At 39.6% G+C, this 18,374-nt stretch overlaps 1 protein-coding gene and 1 long non-coding RNA gene across 2 annotated transcripts in view; one reads left to right on the forward strand and one right to left on the reverse strand.

Annotated features, from left to right (window-relative positions):
- Positions 1-2,196: 2,196 nt before the first annotated feature.
- The window catches only part of LOC132397288 (uncharacterized), a 29,628-nt gene continuing 13,450 nt past the window's right edge, over positions 2,197-18,374 (reverse strand). Inside the window, exons 3-5 of the long non-coding RNA XR_009513328.1 lie at positions 17,658-17,751; positions 16,404-16,495; positions 2,197-2,595 (exon numbers count right to left, since the gene is read on the reverse strand). This is a non-coding gene — a long non-coding RNA (uncharacterized LOC132397288). The remainder of the gene's footprint in view (positions 2,596-16,403; positions 16,496-17,657; positions 17,752-18,374) is intronic.
- The window catches only part of ipo7 (importin 7), a 53,254-nt gene continuing 41,994 nt past the window's right edge, over positions 7,115-18,374 (forward strand). The window contains exons 1-2 of the mRNA XM_059975869.1: positions 7,115-7,419; positions 10,819-10,900. Coding sequence (XP_059831852.1) covers positions 7,336-7,419; positions 10,819-10,900 — 166 coding nt within the window. The 5' untranslated portion in view covers positions 7,115-7,335. The remainder of the gene's footprint in view (positions 7,420-10,818; positions 10,901-18,374) is intronic.

Raw genomic sequence — 18,374 nt, forward strand, 5'->3', positions numbered from 1 at the left:
ATCATTTAATTGCATACTGTGTACTATTTATTTCATGATACTGATTTGTAACAGGGGAACACATCATGCAGAATCCACCCAAACAAGATTTCTCAAGCTTGGCCGGGCTATCTTCTCCTCGATTAAGCCGCTGGCTGAATCTGAGGGTTACAACTGTGGGGGCTTGTCTGGTACGAGCTCTCCCTACTCTGCCCCCCACCAAATTTTGTCATGTCCTCATGACATTGAGATAATTCTCTAACCCTTCCTGCAAAGCACAAAGTCCAATTCAGGTGTAAAAGGCAGAGACATGGCTCCCTAAAATGGTAGGGGCCACACTCTGTTCCCCTGGTGCAACATAGGCCAGCCTATCTGGTGGTCTCCTAATTCTCTGAGACCTCTATTCCCCCTCACCTAAGTCTTCAGGTTCCGACGCTACTAGGGATACTTCTGGTCTACCTGGCGAGGCCTCCCCCGACCTATCACTCGTGCCCACTGGCAACTCGGACCCCTCTGTCCCATAGTCAAGCCTCACTTCATCCCTTACAGGGTCCTGCTGCAACCCAGGCTGTCCACAGATAGACCCCCAATTTCACCTGACTCAACTGGAGAAGGGCTGGGAGTCTCTTCCTCAATTGATGGGGAGTTAGCAAATGGCAGCATATTCTACACATCCAGGTCCTCATCCTCCGAATCAGCATCCCTCTCAAGAGTGGGGGATGGCCTAACCTCTCCCACCGTGGGTCCTGAATTTCCACAGAGTTCTCTTATTAGGTGTAGTCTCCAACTCAGGCTTTGGGTCTGCCTGCACCTCTTGTCCCGGGGCAGCAGGTGTTTTCGATGGAGAATCATGACAGGCTCATTCACATCCTCTGGTTTCACCCAAAAAACTGGTAGGTTTGGCAATTGTAACCCTCAGGTTCGGTGAGCGGCTTAAACGAGGGGAAGACAGCCTCCATTCCAGCAAAGTTGAGAAATCTTGTTTGAGTGGATGCTGTGTGATGTGTTCCCATTACAAATCAGTACCACAAAATAACAAACAGTACACAATATGCAACTAAACAATTGAGCTTTATAATTCTTAATTTGGCTGTAGGGTTAGTAAAGAGACAAAAAGGAAAGGGCCCATTCTCATGAAACAGTCTAATGCACAACGTTGGAGCTCACAGTTTTCCTGTCTGTTCGTTCTCCATTGATCTTCCCACCGGGCATCGACTCCCAAAGCCATTCCAAGTCTACACTGTCTTGCAGACTATGACCTCCCCATTCAGGCATCTTCTCTCTCCATCATCCGCCGAACAAAAGCCCGCTAAACCTTCGCTCAGGCACGCAAGAAAGATAAACATCTCCCCTCATTGGGCAGAGCACATTCCAAAGTCCACATTATCTCCAGACATAACCCAAACACTGCTGCTACAGAGAAACCATTACATTAGCAGTGAAACCTTACAGTGCGTTGCACTTGAACTTGTCGTCACAGGTTGGTCGGGTCAAACAGAGTGCTTCAGGCACATTGGCCTTTGTAAATCAAAGTAGTGAGTCCAGGGATTGTGATGTTACGTTGAAGGTGTACAAAACGTTGCAGCACAGAATTTGGAGTATTTTGTGCAGTTCTGGTCACCTACCTACAGGAAAGAGATCACCAAGACAGAAATCACACAGAGAAGATTTATAGAGATGTTGTTGGACTTGAGGTTGAATAGCTGAGGATTTTATTCCCTGGATTGTAGGAGGATGAGGGAAGATTTGATAGAAGTATACAAAAATAAGGAGGGTGCATAGATAGGCTAAATGGAAGCAGGTATTTTCCACTGAGGTCAATACAGACTGGAATTAGAGGTGACAGATTTGGGGTGAAAGCTGAAATATTTAAGGGGAAGCTAAAACGTAACTTCTTCACTCAGATGGTGGTGTGAGTATAGAATGAGCTGCCAGCAGAAGTGGTGAATATGGGTTTGATTTAAACATTTAAGAAAAATTTGAATAGGTACATGGATGGGATGGGTAGGGTCCAGGTGCGGGTCAGTGGGACTAGTTGGGAGTAACACTTCAGCACAGACTAGATGGAGCAAAGGGTCTGTTTCTGTGATGTACTGCTCCAAGACTTTCTCAGAGTTCTGATGGTAGATTGTTGTCACAAATGTTGACACAGATACCGCCTAATCTCTTCAGCGCTTCCCATTCTTCTGTTTTCACTTTGAAATTCACCTTCATTTTTCAACAACAAATTTTTAAAACGTATATTAAAAGAACAATTTTATTTATTCACCTCTTCCATATCATGAAAGACAGGAATCACGAATACCTAAACGTTCTTGCGAGCCGAAACATTCAAACACAGTCCTTCCAGGTGAGGCAACATTCATCTGCAAGTCTGCCAGGGTCTTCTACAGTATCCATGCTCCTGGTGTGCCCTCAACTACATTGGTAAAAAACAACATAGTTTGGGGGACCGCTCTGTCAAACACCTTCATCTGTCCGCAGCAAAAGGAGAGAATTTCTGATGGCCACCCGTTTCAATTCTACTTCTCATTCCCAGTCGTGTTGACTCAGCATCTCCTCTACTGCCACGATGAGGCCGCTCTCAAGTTGGAGGAGCAACAACTTATGTTCCATCTGGACAATTCCAAGTTGACAGCATTAACAATGATTTCTTTAACTTACAGTAATTACTCCCCCTCCCCCTTCTCTCTACTTCCATCGCCCATATGCCCCTCCTCCTCCCCTTTCTCATGTGGTCTACTATCCTCTCCTATCAGATTTCCACTTCTTCAGCTCTTTTCCACCCATCGCCTCCCAGCTTCTCTCTTCATCTCCCCCCCCCACCTTTCCCCCAACACCTGCCTGCTCGTGCATCTTCCCCTCTCCCCACCCCACCTTATTCTGGCTTCTTCTCCCTTTGTTTCCAGTCAAGATGAGGGGTCTCGGCCTGAAACACTGACTGTCTATTCCCCTCCATTGCTGCTGCCTGATCTGCTGAATTCCTCCAGCGTTTTGTATGTAGCTCTGGATTTTCAGAAACAGCAGAGTCTCTTGTGTTTAAACTTTACGTGACTTCATATGTTAGGCCATTATCCACTCAATAGTTCAATGATGTTCACTGTAAGATGCCAGATAAAACAGAACCGGAAGACCTGTGAGAAATGTCATTAAAGGAGTTTGGAGTGCAAAGTGGGGGAATGAAACAGTGGCTGACAAAAGAGAGATATCTTTTTTTGTCACAGCAGAGTGCAGCAATACATCATATTCCAGAGTAGAAAATGAGTCATCAAGAATGAACGTTCCCAAGGTCAACTTTCATTGTGTAGAGTTGGCTGATCTTTGCTGTGTCAGTGGTAAGGGTGAATTCTCAGTCAGTAAGGTGAAATCTTCTGAAATTATACTTTAAAAATCCTGTGAAACAATACTTCAGCAGTTGCTATCATGATGAAGTGAGATAAAATTCTAACATTTATTCTCCTTAATGGTTCAAGCTCTGACTAGTTAATTCTCTGTGCTCTTGTGACCTGACTCAAATATGCATGATGAATTACAATTCTTACTAATGATTTTAATTTCAATTTTAAAATATAAGATCTTTCATTCTATTGAAAATATTTGTGTCTGGAGTATGTTTTCAGATTGATGACACATTTTAACATAAGAATTGAGTACATTGAGACTGCTTGCCCATTGTTTTTTAAAAAAATTTGAATTCCCTGCCCATTCATTATATTGGGTAATAACCTTCTTCTTAATATAACAAACATCACCATTTCAAACAGCTTAATTTGTATCTCTGATTTTGTGAAACAATGCATTTCACATTCTCTGACATGAATGTAAAATTCCAGCTGGTGAAAATTAGAAATTTAAAACAGAAAATCCTACAAATATTTAGCTTGTCAGACAGCAGCTGTTGAGAAAGGAACACTTTCAGACAATGAACTCTCATCAGAAGCAAGTGCAATTTCTAGTCTATATCATATTTGTTTCCTTGGTTTAATGTGTATCCCTGGCACAGTATCTTTGTTTTCATTGGGAAATAAATAAGCAAAATATCCAATTAAGAATGATTTAATTATGTTCCAATACTGGAATATCCACATTTGTTTTAAAACAGGGTCAACAGCTCCTTAACATGTTTGACATGTTTATTGTCCAACCAGCCAAATAATTTAAACTTTCTTTCCTCTTTACTTCTACTGTTTCATTTAATAACTTTATACAACTTTCTTAAACCTCATTACTTTTCTCTGAATGATGACCTGAATCCTCGGGCTCCTAAAGGAATGTCTACAGAGATTTCATTGAAATTAATCTTCTCAAGTTCCCTAGACTCTAAAAACAAGATGCTAGTGGATTACTAATCAGAAAATGTAACATCACAATACAAGAATTGAATACTGACATTCATTATTAAGGAGATAGTTAGATTACAGAGATTTAGAAAACCAAATTAGTCAACATGGTGAAAGGGAAATATGGTAAATAAATGTATTGCCCTTTGAGGTTGTTGTGTATTTGGATTAATAGAAGGCGCACAATCGGTACTGCAAAAGTTAAGGGTTTATTATGTTGATTAATACATTAGCAAAGATATAATGATGTAAAAAAAGGAACTGGAAGGGAAAACAATTGCAGTCCCTGAGGAGAGACTGGGTGAGTGGGACCAGCTTGTGATCAGATCAGTGCCTTACAAAGTCTCAGCCTTGCTTTTACATTCTAATTTTCTCAAAGTTAACACTAACATTGCACTTGCCTTCCTTACTACCAACTCAATCTGCAAGTTAACTTTTAGGGAATCCTGCACTCGGAACCCAAGCCCCTTTGCATTGCCAATTTCTGAATTCACTCCCCATTGAGAAAATAGCCTACACCTGCATTCCTTCCGAAGTGCATGGCCATACACTTCCCTACACTGTGTTCCATCTGCCAATTCTTTGCCCATTTTTCAGATCTGTCCAAGTCCCTCTGCTTACTCCTTGCTTCCTCAAAACTACTTGCTCCTTCACCACTTTGTATCACTCACAAATTTGGTCACAAAAAAAATAAATTCTGTTGTTCAGATCATTAACATATAAGATTGAAAAGTAGTGGACCCAACATCAACCCTGAAGAGTGCTACTAGTCTGTAGCAGCCAAACAGAAAAAGACCCCCTTTATTCTCACTCTTTGCCGTCTGCCAGTCAGTATCTTTCCTGCTGCTCATCTTATTTAGGAACCTCATGTGCAGCACCTTGTCAAAGGCCTTCTGAAAATCCAAGTAAGCAAAATCCACTGACTCTCTTGTCTATCGTGCATGTTATTTCTTCAAACAATTCCAACAGATTTACAAGGCAAGATTTCCCCTGAAGGAAACCATGGTGGCTTCGATCTATTTTATCAAGTGCCTCCAAGTACCCTCAAACTTTATCTTTAATAATCAGAATCAGAGTCAGGTTTAATACTGCTGGCATATATCGTGAAATTTGTTGTCTTTGTGGCAGCAGTACAGTGCAATACATAATAGAAAAAGAAACCATAATTGACAGTGAATATATATAGTTAGATCAGTTTCAGTGGTGCGAAAATATAAATAACAATAAGTAATGAGGCAGTGTTCATGGGCTCAATGTCCACTCAGAAATTGGATGGCAGAGGGGAAGAAACCATTCCTGAATCAACTCCAACATCTTGTCAACCACTAAAGTCAGTATAACTAACTTATAATTTCCAGCCTTTTGCTTCCCTCCCTTCTTACAGAGTGTACATTGAACCCATGAACACTTATTTTTTTAAAACTATACATTATTTCTGTTTTTGCATGATTTTTAATCTATTCAGTATACATATACTGTAATTTATCCATCTATTTACTTTCTTCAATATTACTTATTGCATTAAACTGCTGCTGCTAAGTTAACAAATTTCATGACACATGCCAGTGAAAATAAATCAGATTCTGATTGATATTTGTGATTTTCCAGTCATCCAGAATTATTCCAGAATTCAGTGATTATTGAAAGATCACTATTAAGTGGATTTCCTCTGTGTGCTCCGGTTCCCTCCCATAGACCAAAGATCTATGTTAGTAATTAAAAGGTTAATTGATTATTGTAAATTGTCTTGTGATTAGGCTGGGCGGTACAGCTCAGCCTGCCAGAAGGGCCTGTTCTGTACTGTATTTCTAAATTAAATTAAATAAACAACGCCTCCATAATCTCTTTCAGAACCCTAGGTATCCAGTAAATGTACATGCGACCAAAGAGACAAATAAAGATTTCATAAAATATTTCATATTCTTAAGTAAACTTTCAGGCTAGAAGTTGAGCTGCCTTTTGTTTGATTGCAGGATTCAGAGCTGGAAGTCACACCTAAAGGAGAGCAAACCCCTCAGAAAAATAAAACCTAGGCTGGCAAATTACACATAACATGCACATCACAACCCTAATGACTATTTCCACCACTGACAATCAACAGCTTTACCATTACTTAGAATCACACCATAAACATCTCAGGGTCACTACGATAAAATATTGGGCCTAAAATGCAAGTCACAGACTAGTTATCCAGGAGCAAATGATTCCTGACTTCCCGAAGTCTTTTGGACACCTTCAAACCTGAAGCACAATACTGTACAACATTCTCCAGTTGCCCAAACCTGTGAAGCTCCAAAACATTAAGGAATCTCAACACCATTGTGTACAAGCAGACAACTTCTTTATTACCCCATTCAATACCTTAAACGTCGCACTCGTTCTTCCACCACCATTACTACCAAACATAATATGCAGTGAATACCACAACTGCCCACCCTAAAGCTGCAACCTCCGTCACCAACAAACACGAGGGCTCATTGGAAGCGCCGGGTCCAGGTCTCCCTCGAAAACCCCTGACACGGAAAGGTAGGGCTCTGCCTCCATCGTCGTGACCCAGTATCTGCAGCAGGACTCCAACAGAGGAACCAAACGCCGCCTCTGCCCAAAGCACGCCCTGCATGAAAATTTTCTGCCGGCGCTTTCCTTCAGCCAGCAGGGGCGCGGCGAGGGATAAAAACTACATTTCCCTAGCGTCCCTGCGCCGCGTTGTCGCTGGCGGAAGCGGAAGGCGGTGAGTGAGTGAGGGGGTGGGCTGGCTGGCTGGCTGGTGTCGGGCCGCCTCGCGCCCATGTATCCGGCCTGGGCGCGCGACGCTCTTCCCTTTGGCGCCGGCGGCTGTTGAAGCGCAGCTTCCATGTGCGCATCGGTGGGCCGCTAGCCGAGAGGCCAATTTAACAGCAGTCAGCAAGGTTCCAGCTCCTGTAAATTTCTTTTCAAAAAGGAGAGGCACGCGACGTTTTTAATATATTTTAATTGAACCTCAGTTTTCCTCGAGAGCGCGGCGGAGAAACTTCCCATGGATCCGAACAACATTATCGAGGCCCTGAGGGGGACCATGGACCCTGCGCTCAGGGAGGCGGCCGAGCGCCAACTTAACGAGGTAACGAAAGAATTGCTGCCCGGGCCCCGGTTCCTGGCAGGTGACGGTATGCGCTAAGGATGAAATCAAGGCTTGGGAGCAGCCGACCAGGCCTCGGCGACAGCGCCAGCGCCGTGTTCGGCCTGGGCCCGGCAGTTGCGGCAGACCTATCCCACCAGTGTCGCTTTAAATGTTCTAGTAGTCAATTTACTGGCCTTTAATCTGCAGATATATGGTCGTTGTAATAAATGGAATGAAAGTAAAATTTGTCCTTTGGGGTTTGTTCTCACTCCAGGCCAACAGTTTCGCATTTCTTATTAACGTATCCAGTGAATCATGAGTTTTAGAGCAAGCACAGCATTTGTCCCTGAGCTCTGGCACACATACATAATCACTTTCTCGCTCGTCTATATGAGGCAAACTCATGGATTTTAAAATGTTTTAACCACGTGTACGTTTCTTGCATCTCTTGTTTATCGCTCGTGTAACTTTTTTCTAGTTCTATCAACGCATTAATGAGTAAAGAATACACCTCAACTCCTCCTGCCCATAAAGCTTTCATTGTTCAACGGTAATGTTGGTTGATGGTGTTAGTAGTTGGGGTAAAAGAAGGAAGTGTCCGGTTCTAAGCAGATCTGAATTAGTAAAATTGTCGCTGCACCTTCTCTTGTCAGTTTTGATAGTCCGTTAGAGCAGGCTAAGTTTTTTTTTGCTAAGTGCATCTTGATGTCAATAAGGTATTTCAGAGCCTCTGATTCGTTATCTTTTGTTATTCCACTGGCTTCCAATAAACAATGTTTATTAAAATTTGTTGCAATGTTATGGGGTCTAAGTTGTCCTTGAGGACAATACTAATTTTTCTTCCAACTGCAATTTTTAAAATTTGGAACAGGTTGACACCATTTTTTTTAAAAAAGAAAGCTCATCAAATTAACTACTGCACGAATGAATGCTGGTGATCTTTGACCATAATGATATCCCTGGTGGTCGAATTTGAATTGGCCATTAAGGATGGGAAGCATAACCTTGATCTGTATATAAACATACAAGTGAGGGATAAAAACAGGATATATTGGACTGACTTGGGTTGGCAGCACACCTGTGGAGAAGTAATTAATATTTGATGACCTGATAAGAAATTATTGCACATTCGGTTCTAGTACTTGCATTTTGTTACTAATTCCTAGTTCTCAAATTCATGTTAATCTTTGATCAGTGTTTTGCCTCAACAAATTGCTTGTGTTTTGGAGAATTCCATTTATTCTACATGCATTCTGTTAAAGAAGGTGCTAAGTAACCTACTGATTTCAAACCACCAGTTCATATCATACTTAAAAGAAGGTTATATTCTGATTTTTAATCATTATATTAACACTAAAATTAACATTAAATATTTTGGGTAAGTGATTGCTGCAGCCTTGTTAGATCAAAGGAGCTGGCTATTTCAGTAACATTTTCCCAGGTTTCCCTCTTTTTATTTAACAGAATTAGGTGTGTTGGATCAAGCTGATTATGAGAAGTACGTTTTTACAATAAATGTTTAAATGAGATTAGTGCAACTTAGCTTTTGGTTGCATTAGATTTTAGTTGTGTGCTCATCTTTAAATTGTCTAACTGCATTGGATGGATGTTTGGAATTGCCTTTTGGGTTTTCTGCTTTATCTATTGTTTATTTTGTGAACCACAGGTGGCTAATTTTGGTTACTTGTCTTTACAATGCCTTAATCATTGTTTTAATGTATGTCTGTTTACTATTTTTTGGGGGGAAAAAGAATCTACACATGCAGTAAATGGAAGGATATGGGCATTATGTAGGCAGAAGGGATTAGTTTGGTTCCTAATGTAATTAGTTCAACGCAATATTGGGGGCCAAAGTGTCTGTTCCTGTTTACACTTATGTTCCATGTGCATTTGAAATGCTAAGTAATGATCTGTTTCTATATTCTGTTTTTCCTTTCAAACTGACTGCTTAGAGTGAGTTTGTACTAAGTTAGCATCCCTCAAACAAGATTATGATTGCAATGTAAACCTTATTCCTTCCATTCCTGTTAGAAATTGTGCCCATCTGATGGGTTTGAAAATTAATAATTTGAATAATAATTCAGATAATTTCTTAATCCTCCACTGTCAACCTCTTAATTAATTGCTACTGTTTAACACATCTAGTAGTTGTAACCTTAATCAGTAATTTCATAAGGCAGAATAATTTGGTTTTTAATATTTTTATGCAAGAGCAGATCAATCCAGTAAGAAGAATCAAAACTTGAGTGGCAGGTGAATTGTTACATTTTTTCAGTACTTTCATAGTCCACTTTAAGATTTGTTTTAGTTAATGTTGGGGTGACAGTCTTTTGCACTGTATTTTGTAATTTGTATTTTTTTATGTATTGTGCTGTACTGCTGTTACAAATCAAAAACAATTCATGGCATATGTGGTTAACTTGCAGTTTGAGTCAGTGTTAACATTTACTTCAAGAGGTCTAGAATACGAGAGCAGGGATGTGATGCTGATGCTTAATAAGGCACTGATGAGGGCTCAGCTTGAGTATTGTGAACTGTCTGGGCTCCTCGTCTAAGAAAACATGTGCTGGCATTGGAGAGGGCTTAGAGGAGCTTCACAAAGATGATTCTGGGAATGAAAGGGTTATCATACGAGGAACATTTGGTAGCTCTGGGTTTGTACTCGCTGAAATTTAGAAGGATGAGGAGGGATCTCATTGAAACCTTTTGAATGTTGAAAGGCCTAGACATTGTAGATGTGGAGAGGATGTTTCCTACAGTGGGTGAGTTCAGGACAAGAGTGCTCAGCCTCAGGATAGAGGGCGTCCATTCAAAACAGTGCTGTGGAGGTCAGGTCGTTGGGTGTATTTAAGGCAGAGCTTAATGGATTCTTGATTGGACGCAGTATCAAAAGTTACAGGAAGAAAGCAAGGGAATGGGGTTGAGGGGCAGTGGGAGGATCAGCTATGATTGAATGGTGAAATAGACTTGATGGGCCAAATGACCTAATTATGCTCCTATGTCTTTTGCTCTTGTGTCAGTGACAGTTGATTCTGAAGTGAGTTAAGGATTATTGATCTTGATCTGGAGAAGAAACTAGTATAATAAAAAGCTGACAAAGTTGCCTATCTTGAGGCAAAATGATTACAGATTAGGAAGTAGAGAAAAGTATTACATTGGTATTGTAGAGGCTGCTTATTTAATAAAATTAAGGTTAATGTTCTTTAAGATTGCAACATATTGGCAGGATGGGTTAAAACAGAAGGTTTGCAGCACGATCAGGTTTCCTGGAGGAATGGTTGGAACTTGGTTTATATCTAGTGTTTCTCACCATTGAGTCCTGTACTGTTTTTTAAACCTTTGGTCTGCACTTCTCTAAGTTGGTATATTATTAATACATTGTTTTTTTTGTTATTATAGGCAAACAAAGCCATTACATTTGTATCGACGTTGCTTCAAATCACAATGTCTGATCAACTGGATTTGCCTGTGAGACAAGCAGGTATGTGGTCAAGACTAGTTCAGGAGTCAAAGTCTAAATTGGATATTCCATTTTACTCATTATGTATTTTCTATTTGTTCTTCATGTTGCATCAGGTGATGGTCAAAAGCAAAATAATTAGGAATCATAAAATAGTTTGTATATTTGAAATTTTCCACATGTAAGAGTGAAATGTTTAAATTAAATAGTTCAATTGTTGTATTTACTTGGGTACAGTGAAAACTTTGTTTAGCGTGCCATCTATACAAATACCACATCAGTGCATTGAGGTAGTACAAGGGAAGACAATAACTGAATAAAGTGTTAAAATTTTAGAGGAAGTGCAGTTAAACAGTAAGATGCAAGGCTGTAGTGAAGTAGGTTGTGAGGCTAAGAGTCCATCTTATTGTTGGGACTGCTCAATTGTCTTAGATCAGTGTGGGATTGAAGCTGGTGGTATGCACTTTCAGGCCTTTGTATCCTTTTGATTTGGGGGGGGGGGCAGAAGAGAGAATGCCTAGGCTGGATTGGGTCTTTGATTATGTTGGCTGTTTTACTGAGGCAAATCCATGGCTAGTTTTCATGATGTGCTTAGTTGTGTGCACAACTCTCTTCAGTTCTTTCCGTTCTTGGGTAGGGCAACTGCTTTGCCCAATAGTCCAATTAAAAGTTAGAGATGCAACAGTAAATGCTACAACCACATAGCTGCAGGGACTTGGGTTCAGTTTTGGATACTGTTAAAAAGCTGGTTGCATGTTCTCACTCTGACCAGATGTTCTGGTTTTCTCCCATATCCCAAATATATATTGGTAGGTTAATTGGTTACTGTAAATTAATGGCTAAAAGAATCAAAAAAGGTAAGTTGCAGTTTTCCAGAGAAATAAAAGGGGAATGTGTCTAAATTGCACCCTGGTAGTTAACACAGCCCTACTGGACCAAATGTAAGTGTAGGTTGGGATAAACAAGTACGTGTGCCAAGTGTAGATTTTACTTTTTAAACGACCACATTTTACAAATAGATTGTTTAGAAACTTTAAGTATCTATTTGTCTCCACTTTTCCCTGTTTGTATTCTCATTTTTATTTCATATGTATAATTTGATTCTCAAATCTTTGCTACTCAATTGTTAATTTTAAGGGATTTTTTTGTAAATATATTCTTAGAAGAGGTGAATACTTTCCAAAATAAGAATTATTAAGTTGGGAAAAGTTTGGAATTAATTTATCTTAAAGATAAACTAAAGATTTGGAAGAATTTTTCTCAACTATCAAATTGCTGGCAATTAGTAATGTGTTTGGCTTTCACATTGCTGTACAAGTCCTTCAAAAACTATGTTCCTTGTGTTAGTGGTGTGTTCCAGTGGGTGGGGGGGGAGGGGAGGATAAAAGCATGGGCAAAACTGGGGCAAACGTGTAATGTTATGACTGATTACATAAAAGACAAAAATTTTGCTGGAATTGTTTAGCTTAATGAATTTATTCTGGAGGCCGTGTTGCCTAGTAGAAATTTTATAATCGTCTGTCTTATCCAACTGGGCACTCAATAGCTTGGTAAAAGAAAACCAGTCAGACATCATGTCTGATGGGATCACTTTTCGTACTAAACCTATTTTGGAGCTAATTGGAGAATAGGCTCACTTAACTCCTGTACATATTTCAATAGAGCACCAGCGTGAGTAATGTAATCCATTGCTGCCTCAAAGAAAGAAGATTTAAATCTACTTTTTATTGTGGTAGCTAATGTTGCAAGTGACCTCCATAGGTATTCTGAAATCATGATAAGCATATTTCAAAACTTGCCACTTCAGCAAATGACTTTATGAATTTGTTAAACTTCACAAAAACAATATTACCAGAAAGAGGGAATTGTATTGTTTAAAATTTTTGTGTTAGCCATTATTGTATTCCCATTTTTGTTCTTGTCACTGGGACTCCCAAAGCCAGATCACCATGCATATCAAGAGTTTTATCAAATGGTTTATAATACTCTCCATTGTTGTTTGCTGTTTAAATCATTTTCGGATGACTGACAGTTGTTTGTCGTAAAGTTGCTACATGGGCAGTTCTGCAAAATCACTCAGAGGCACGTCTGCTTTATTCACCCTCGTTCCTGATCCACTGTTGACTCATTAAGTTCACAAAATAAACCTTCCTCTTGTGCTTTGATTTCATTTTAATTTCTGTAAGATTGTTGTTCTCTCAAATCTGAGACTGGATTAAAAAAATTAAATGTGATGCTTTAAAAATTGGTGGCACTGAAATTTTTAATATAAGGAAATCTGTTGAGGTACGAGCAATTAATTAAATTTTTGTTTAATTTTAAATTTTGTTAGGCTTGGAGAGGCCAAAAGATAGTACTCCTTATTGATTGAAGTTTTTGAACAGTCAACAGTAATCCATTTTAATACCCCCTTAAGAAAAAACTGAAGCAGAAGTAAAAATATGAAAATCTCTCCTAATGTTATGGAACTTTAAAGGTTAAAATGAGTTGGGGAGAATACTTAATTTGATGCCCATTTTTAATTACAGGCATGGTCTATTGTAGTGTTGATAATCAGCCAAGTTTAGTTTCCAGTCTTGAGTTGACTGCTTAAACTAGGATTTGAATTCAGCAGCTGTGCAAATGACCATGTTGATCTTTGAAACTGATCACTTACTGCCATGCTTCATCCAATTCCATCACAGTAGAAATAAATGCCATTGTGTTGCTTGCTGCTATTCTTCTTATTAAAGTTTACTTTTGTCAGTGTGGAAATGTATTTTTCAAGCTCATTAAGACATATCTACTTTTGTTACCTGTATTATCTACATCGACGGCAAAAAAAATAGTTGCACGCTTTAATTTGTACACCTGATTACCAAGCCCAAATACTTTGTATACATAGTGACCAATTTCGCCTTGAACATGTGGGATTTCTCCAGCTGCTCCAGTTTCCTCCCACAATCCAGACATACCGGTTATTGTGTGGCTCATTGTGCTGGAAGGGCCTACTCCGTGTTGTATCTCTAACTAACTATAGTGTTCAGTACTAAATTCTTCCTATTTGCTATTGAACTGAACCATGTTGAAAACTGCCAAGTAAAATGTTTTTAATGTATCTGTGTTTGGGTGTTGAAAATGACCAGATCTTTGTCTTTCAGTGCATTTGCCTGTTGGTGACAAAAGAGTACAGCTTGGACAGAATTTGTGAGAAGTATTTTGTGGATTACTGATTTTATTCAAGATTCAACTTTATTTATCACCTGTATGTTAAAACATACAGTGAAATGTGTCATTTGGGTAATTTACTTTTTTTGGGGGGGAGATTTTAGAATCATCGGTGAAGAACTAAAGTTACTGTAAACCTTGTTTAGGAACTGCATTTTGACAGTCATTCCAGTTTCATATAGTGGTGCAGAGGCATCATTAAACTCCCATATTAGAGCTGGTGCTTGAACTGTGATGCCAGCAATGCACCTGCTCCTTAGACTGTGCTGTGTCCCCTGCGTTTTTGCAATTAATGTAATATTGTGTATACAGAAACTGCACACAGGCAGCAAATCAGAACAGGCTCATGTAACCTAACTTTATTGGTTTTTCCCCATTGTAAAATGACCACTGATTCTCACTAAGAACTAGGTTTAATGGAGCAGTTTAGAAATCTCCTAACAGATGACATTTTAAATGGAATTTTCAAAAATGGGGAAATACATCATCAGTCATTAGATTTTCATATTGTAGTCTTTGACAGTCTCAGAGTGTGAGGGGTTTGTGGGCTCTGAGGTGGCCAATGAAGTCTCTATGGCAGCTGCAGAAGCTTTCATAAATTGGATAGTTCATTTGGGGGGTGGGGTTGCTGCAGGCGGAGAAGGGACCATTCTGTATAGCTACTGGATAACCTCAGAGTTGTTGGTTGTATCCTAAATGCTACTCCACATCAGGAAGTAGTGACCATTTTCCAAATGAAAAACATGACTACTTTGTAAGTACTGTATATAGCCCAGTGCATGATTAAACAAAGATAACAGACAGGATGCCAATGATAAATGGCATAATGAGTTGAATGAATTAAACTGGCTAATGGGATCAGAAATTGGACTAGAAGGAATTAATCTGTGCGAAGGACAACTGAACTTAATAGTGAAGATAAAAATCAGGTTTAATATCACCAGCATATGTTGGAAATTTGTTATGTGGAAGCAGTACATTGCAATATTTAATAATTAAAACTGTAAATTACAATAAATATATATTAAAAAGTTCAATAGTCTAAAATGGGCAGGGGAGGAATAGTGAGGTAGTGTTCATGGTTTCAAGACCCATTCAGAAATATGAAGGCAGAGGGGAAGAAGCTATTCATGAATTGTTGCGTGTGTGCTCTTGTACCTCCTCTCTGATGGTAGCAATGAGAAGAGAGCATGTCTTGGGTGATGTGGGCCCTTTTTTGAGGCATCGCTCCTTGAAAATGCTCTGAATGATTGGGAGGCTAGTAGCTTGTAATGGAACTGAGTTCACAACTTTTTGCAGCTTATTTTGATCCTGTGCAGTGCCCCACCCAAATTCCAGAGGGTAATGCAGCTGGTTAGAATGTTCTCCATGGTACATCTGTAGAAATTTGCAAGTGACATACCAAATCTCCTCCAACTCCTAATGAAATATAGCTGCTGTTGATGACTTTGTAACTGCATTGATATGCTGGGCCCAGGATAGATTCTCAGATGTTGACACCCAGGACCTTGAAATTGCTCACTCTTTCCATTGCCGATCCCTTGATGAAGACTGGTGTGTGTCTTTTCTTACACAGTGGTAAGTGTGAGCTTAGCAACAAGACACAAGGTGCTCACCCTGCATCAGCAAGTTGTATCTGAAGCAGAAATTTTGCGGCAGACAGGAATTTCAAGATGTGCTGTCTAAGCTCTTCTGAAGAAGCACAAAGAAACGGGCAACTTTGGGGATCAGAAATGCAGTGGTTGGCTACAGAAACTTGAGTGCAGCAGAGAGACACATCAAAATCAGAAGTCATCCTGCACTGCTGTCAGCTCTGTACTCACAAACTATTAAAAACCAAGTACCCCCCCCCCCCCCCCAGTCCTGAGAGCTCATGTCAGAAGTAGTCTTTGTGAAAGAGCTGCTGCCAAAATGCCATTCCTCCAAAATTAAAACAAAGCCAAGAGACTCGCCTATACACAAGCACAGTAGGACTGGGATGTTGAACAATGACAGCAAGTGCTTTGGTCTGATGAGTCAAAATTTGAAATTTTTGGCTCAACAGTAGACCATTTGTGGAAGAGCTGGAGAGCACTGCATGAATGAGTGTCTGTAGCCAACAGTGAAGCATGGCAGACGTTCCCTACAAGTTTGGGGTTGCATTTCTGCAAATGGACTTGGTGATCTGGCTAGAATTAATGGAATTCTCAACCCTGAGAAGTACAAGCAGGTCCTTCACTGTTACATAATACCATCAGGGAGGCATTTCATTGGTCCCAATTTCATTGTTCAGCTGGACAAAGACCCCTAACACATGGCCAAGGTCATGAAGAACTACCTTTGGTGAAAGAAGAACAAGGTGTTCTGCATCAGTTGGTGTGGCCTCCACAGAGCCCTGATCTCGGCATCATTGAGGCTGTCTGAGATTACCTGGAGAGACAGAAGCAAGTGAGACAGCTAAAGTTTGCAGAAGAACTTTAGTGGGTTCTCCAAAATGCTTGGAACAACCTACCAGACAATTTTCTTATACAACTGCATGGCATGGTAGTGTACCTAAGAGAATTGATGCAGTTTTAAAGGCAAAGGAGGGGGTTTCACTCTAAATATTAATTTGATACAGTTTTTTTTAACTGTTTACTGCTCTCTCTAGTATTAGAAACTTCACATTGTTATTTTTGCTTTATGGATTTTTTTCACATATTGTGACTTCTGCACAGTACTGTAGATACTGTGTACTGTACTGTGCACAGTACTGTAGATGCTGTAGATAGTACTGTAGGAACAGGATGTGTTCCTGAAATGGAGGTTGTGATCTTAGCAGATGTGTACTAAGAAGTTGCATGAGATCAGCTGTGACCCGAGGTGCAATTGCTAGCATGTGGAATGGGTGGGTTCAGGAAACAGTTTTGTAAGAGTCCAAGTGGTCATGCCTGTGGCTGTCCTGTTCCCCAATTTAAAGGCACTAACATAGATTGAGAATTGGTTATTGGGCTGATACTGAAGATGGGAAATAAACCATTTGTTCTTAAGTTGGCAGGTTGTGATCAGGTGGGACAACAAAAATCGGTGTTTAAGCCCCAGCTAGTCATAAACTATAGCTGGCTGGTATAGTGGTATCAGTACTGGACTTTGAGGAGAACGGTCCCGAATTCGAATCCGGCTGGTCCCTTATACCGTTTCCATCTGTACTGGGCTGAGCATTGAGCTAGCAACTCTGTATCACTAAAAAAAAAGTCAAATGCTACGAAAACAGTAAAAATGCTGCCCGGTGAGCCACAAAGCGTGAAAAGAACAACAGCAATTCATAATCTATATTAATAAGTGGTTTACAGTGTGACAGGTGGAAAATAAGTTTATAATTTTGGCACAAAAACAGTTCTTGTTAAATATTGACATGTTGGTGTGTATAAGCACATCTAAGTATTTTAAATAAGTTACTGTTGGCCAATTTGTAGATGCAATAAGTAATTGGGAAAGAAAATGGTATGTTAGCATTTGTTATGAAGGTGTTTCATTATAGAAGTAAAAAAAGCTTATTGCATCCAATATATCTAGTGCTTTTTTGATCTCGTGCAAGAATTGATAAACTTACTGTGGAAGGAGAATTTTGCTGGTGTCACTTTTTCTACTTTCAGCATTTGCAGTTTTACTTTGGAGCTTCACTTCCATATCTGAATGTTTATCTGCTTTAAAATAAAAGGGTTATAAACATTTTACTTTCTCTTAATTGTCAACTATTGTGGCATCCAAAGAACTTTGTTTGAATGGCCAATTTTTACGTGTAAATTTTGTCGGTGGGCATTTTCATTTTTAGGACAGTAGTTAAACTATCAAACCTCCCTGGTATGATGCTTGTTAACTATCCACTTTTCAAAGGGATCACAAGGTGATTCTTATGATCATTACCCAAACTGAACTTTCCATTCAGAATAATAGTCTTGAAACTACAAACAGATGTGCCTATACATAATGCAAGTGTGCTTTGTAACTCCAATATCCTCTGTTTCAAAATTAGGTCTAAAAGTACAAGAGACAAGAATGAAATTGTGATTATCTAAACTGTGGCACACTGCAAAAGACCTTTGATAAAATTGACCAGAGCATTCTTGGAGATGAGCTAAAATGGAGAAAGTTCCCAAAATGTTTTCTGAGTTTTTAAAGAGAAAAAAAAATTCAGTTTCAGCTGATGGAATGGCACATGCACGTGGGTTTGTTATACCTCTTGTGCACAAGATAAAATGGTATTAATATACTGCATATGTGAAAGACAGACTGAATACTCAAATACGAGGAAATCTGCAGATGCGGG

This window comes from Hypanus sabinus, chromosome 7, assembly GCF_030144855.1.
Source record: "Hypanus sabinus isolate sHypSab1 chromosome 7, sHypSab1.hap1, whole genome shotgun sequence".
Taxonomy (NCBI): Eukaryota; Metazoa; Chordata; class Chondrichthyes; order Myliobatiformes; family Dasyatidae; genus Hypanus; species Hypanus sabinus.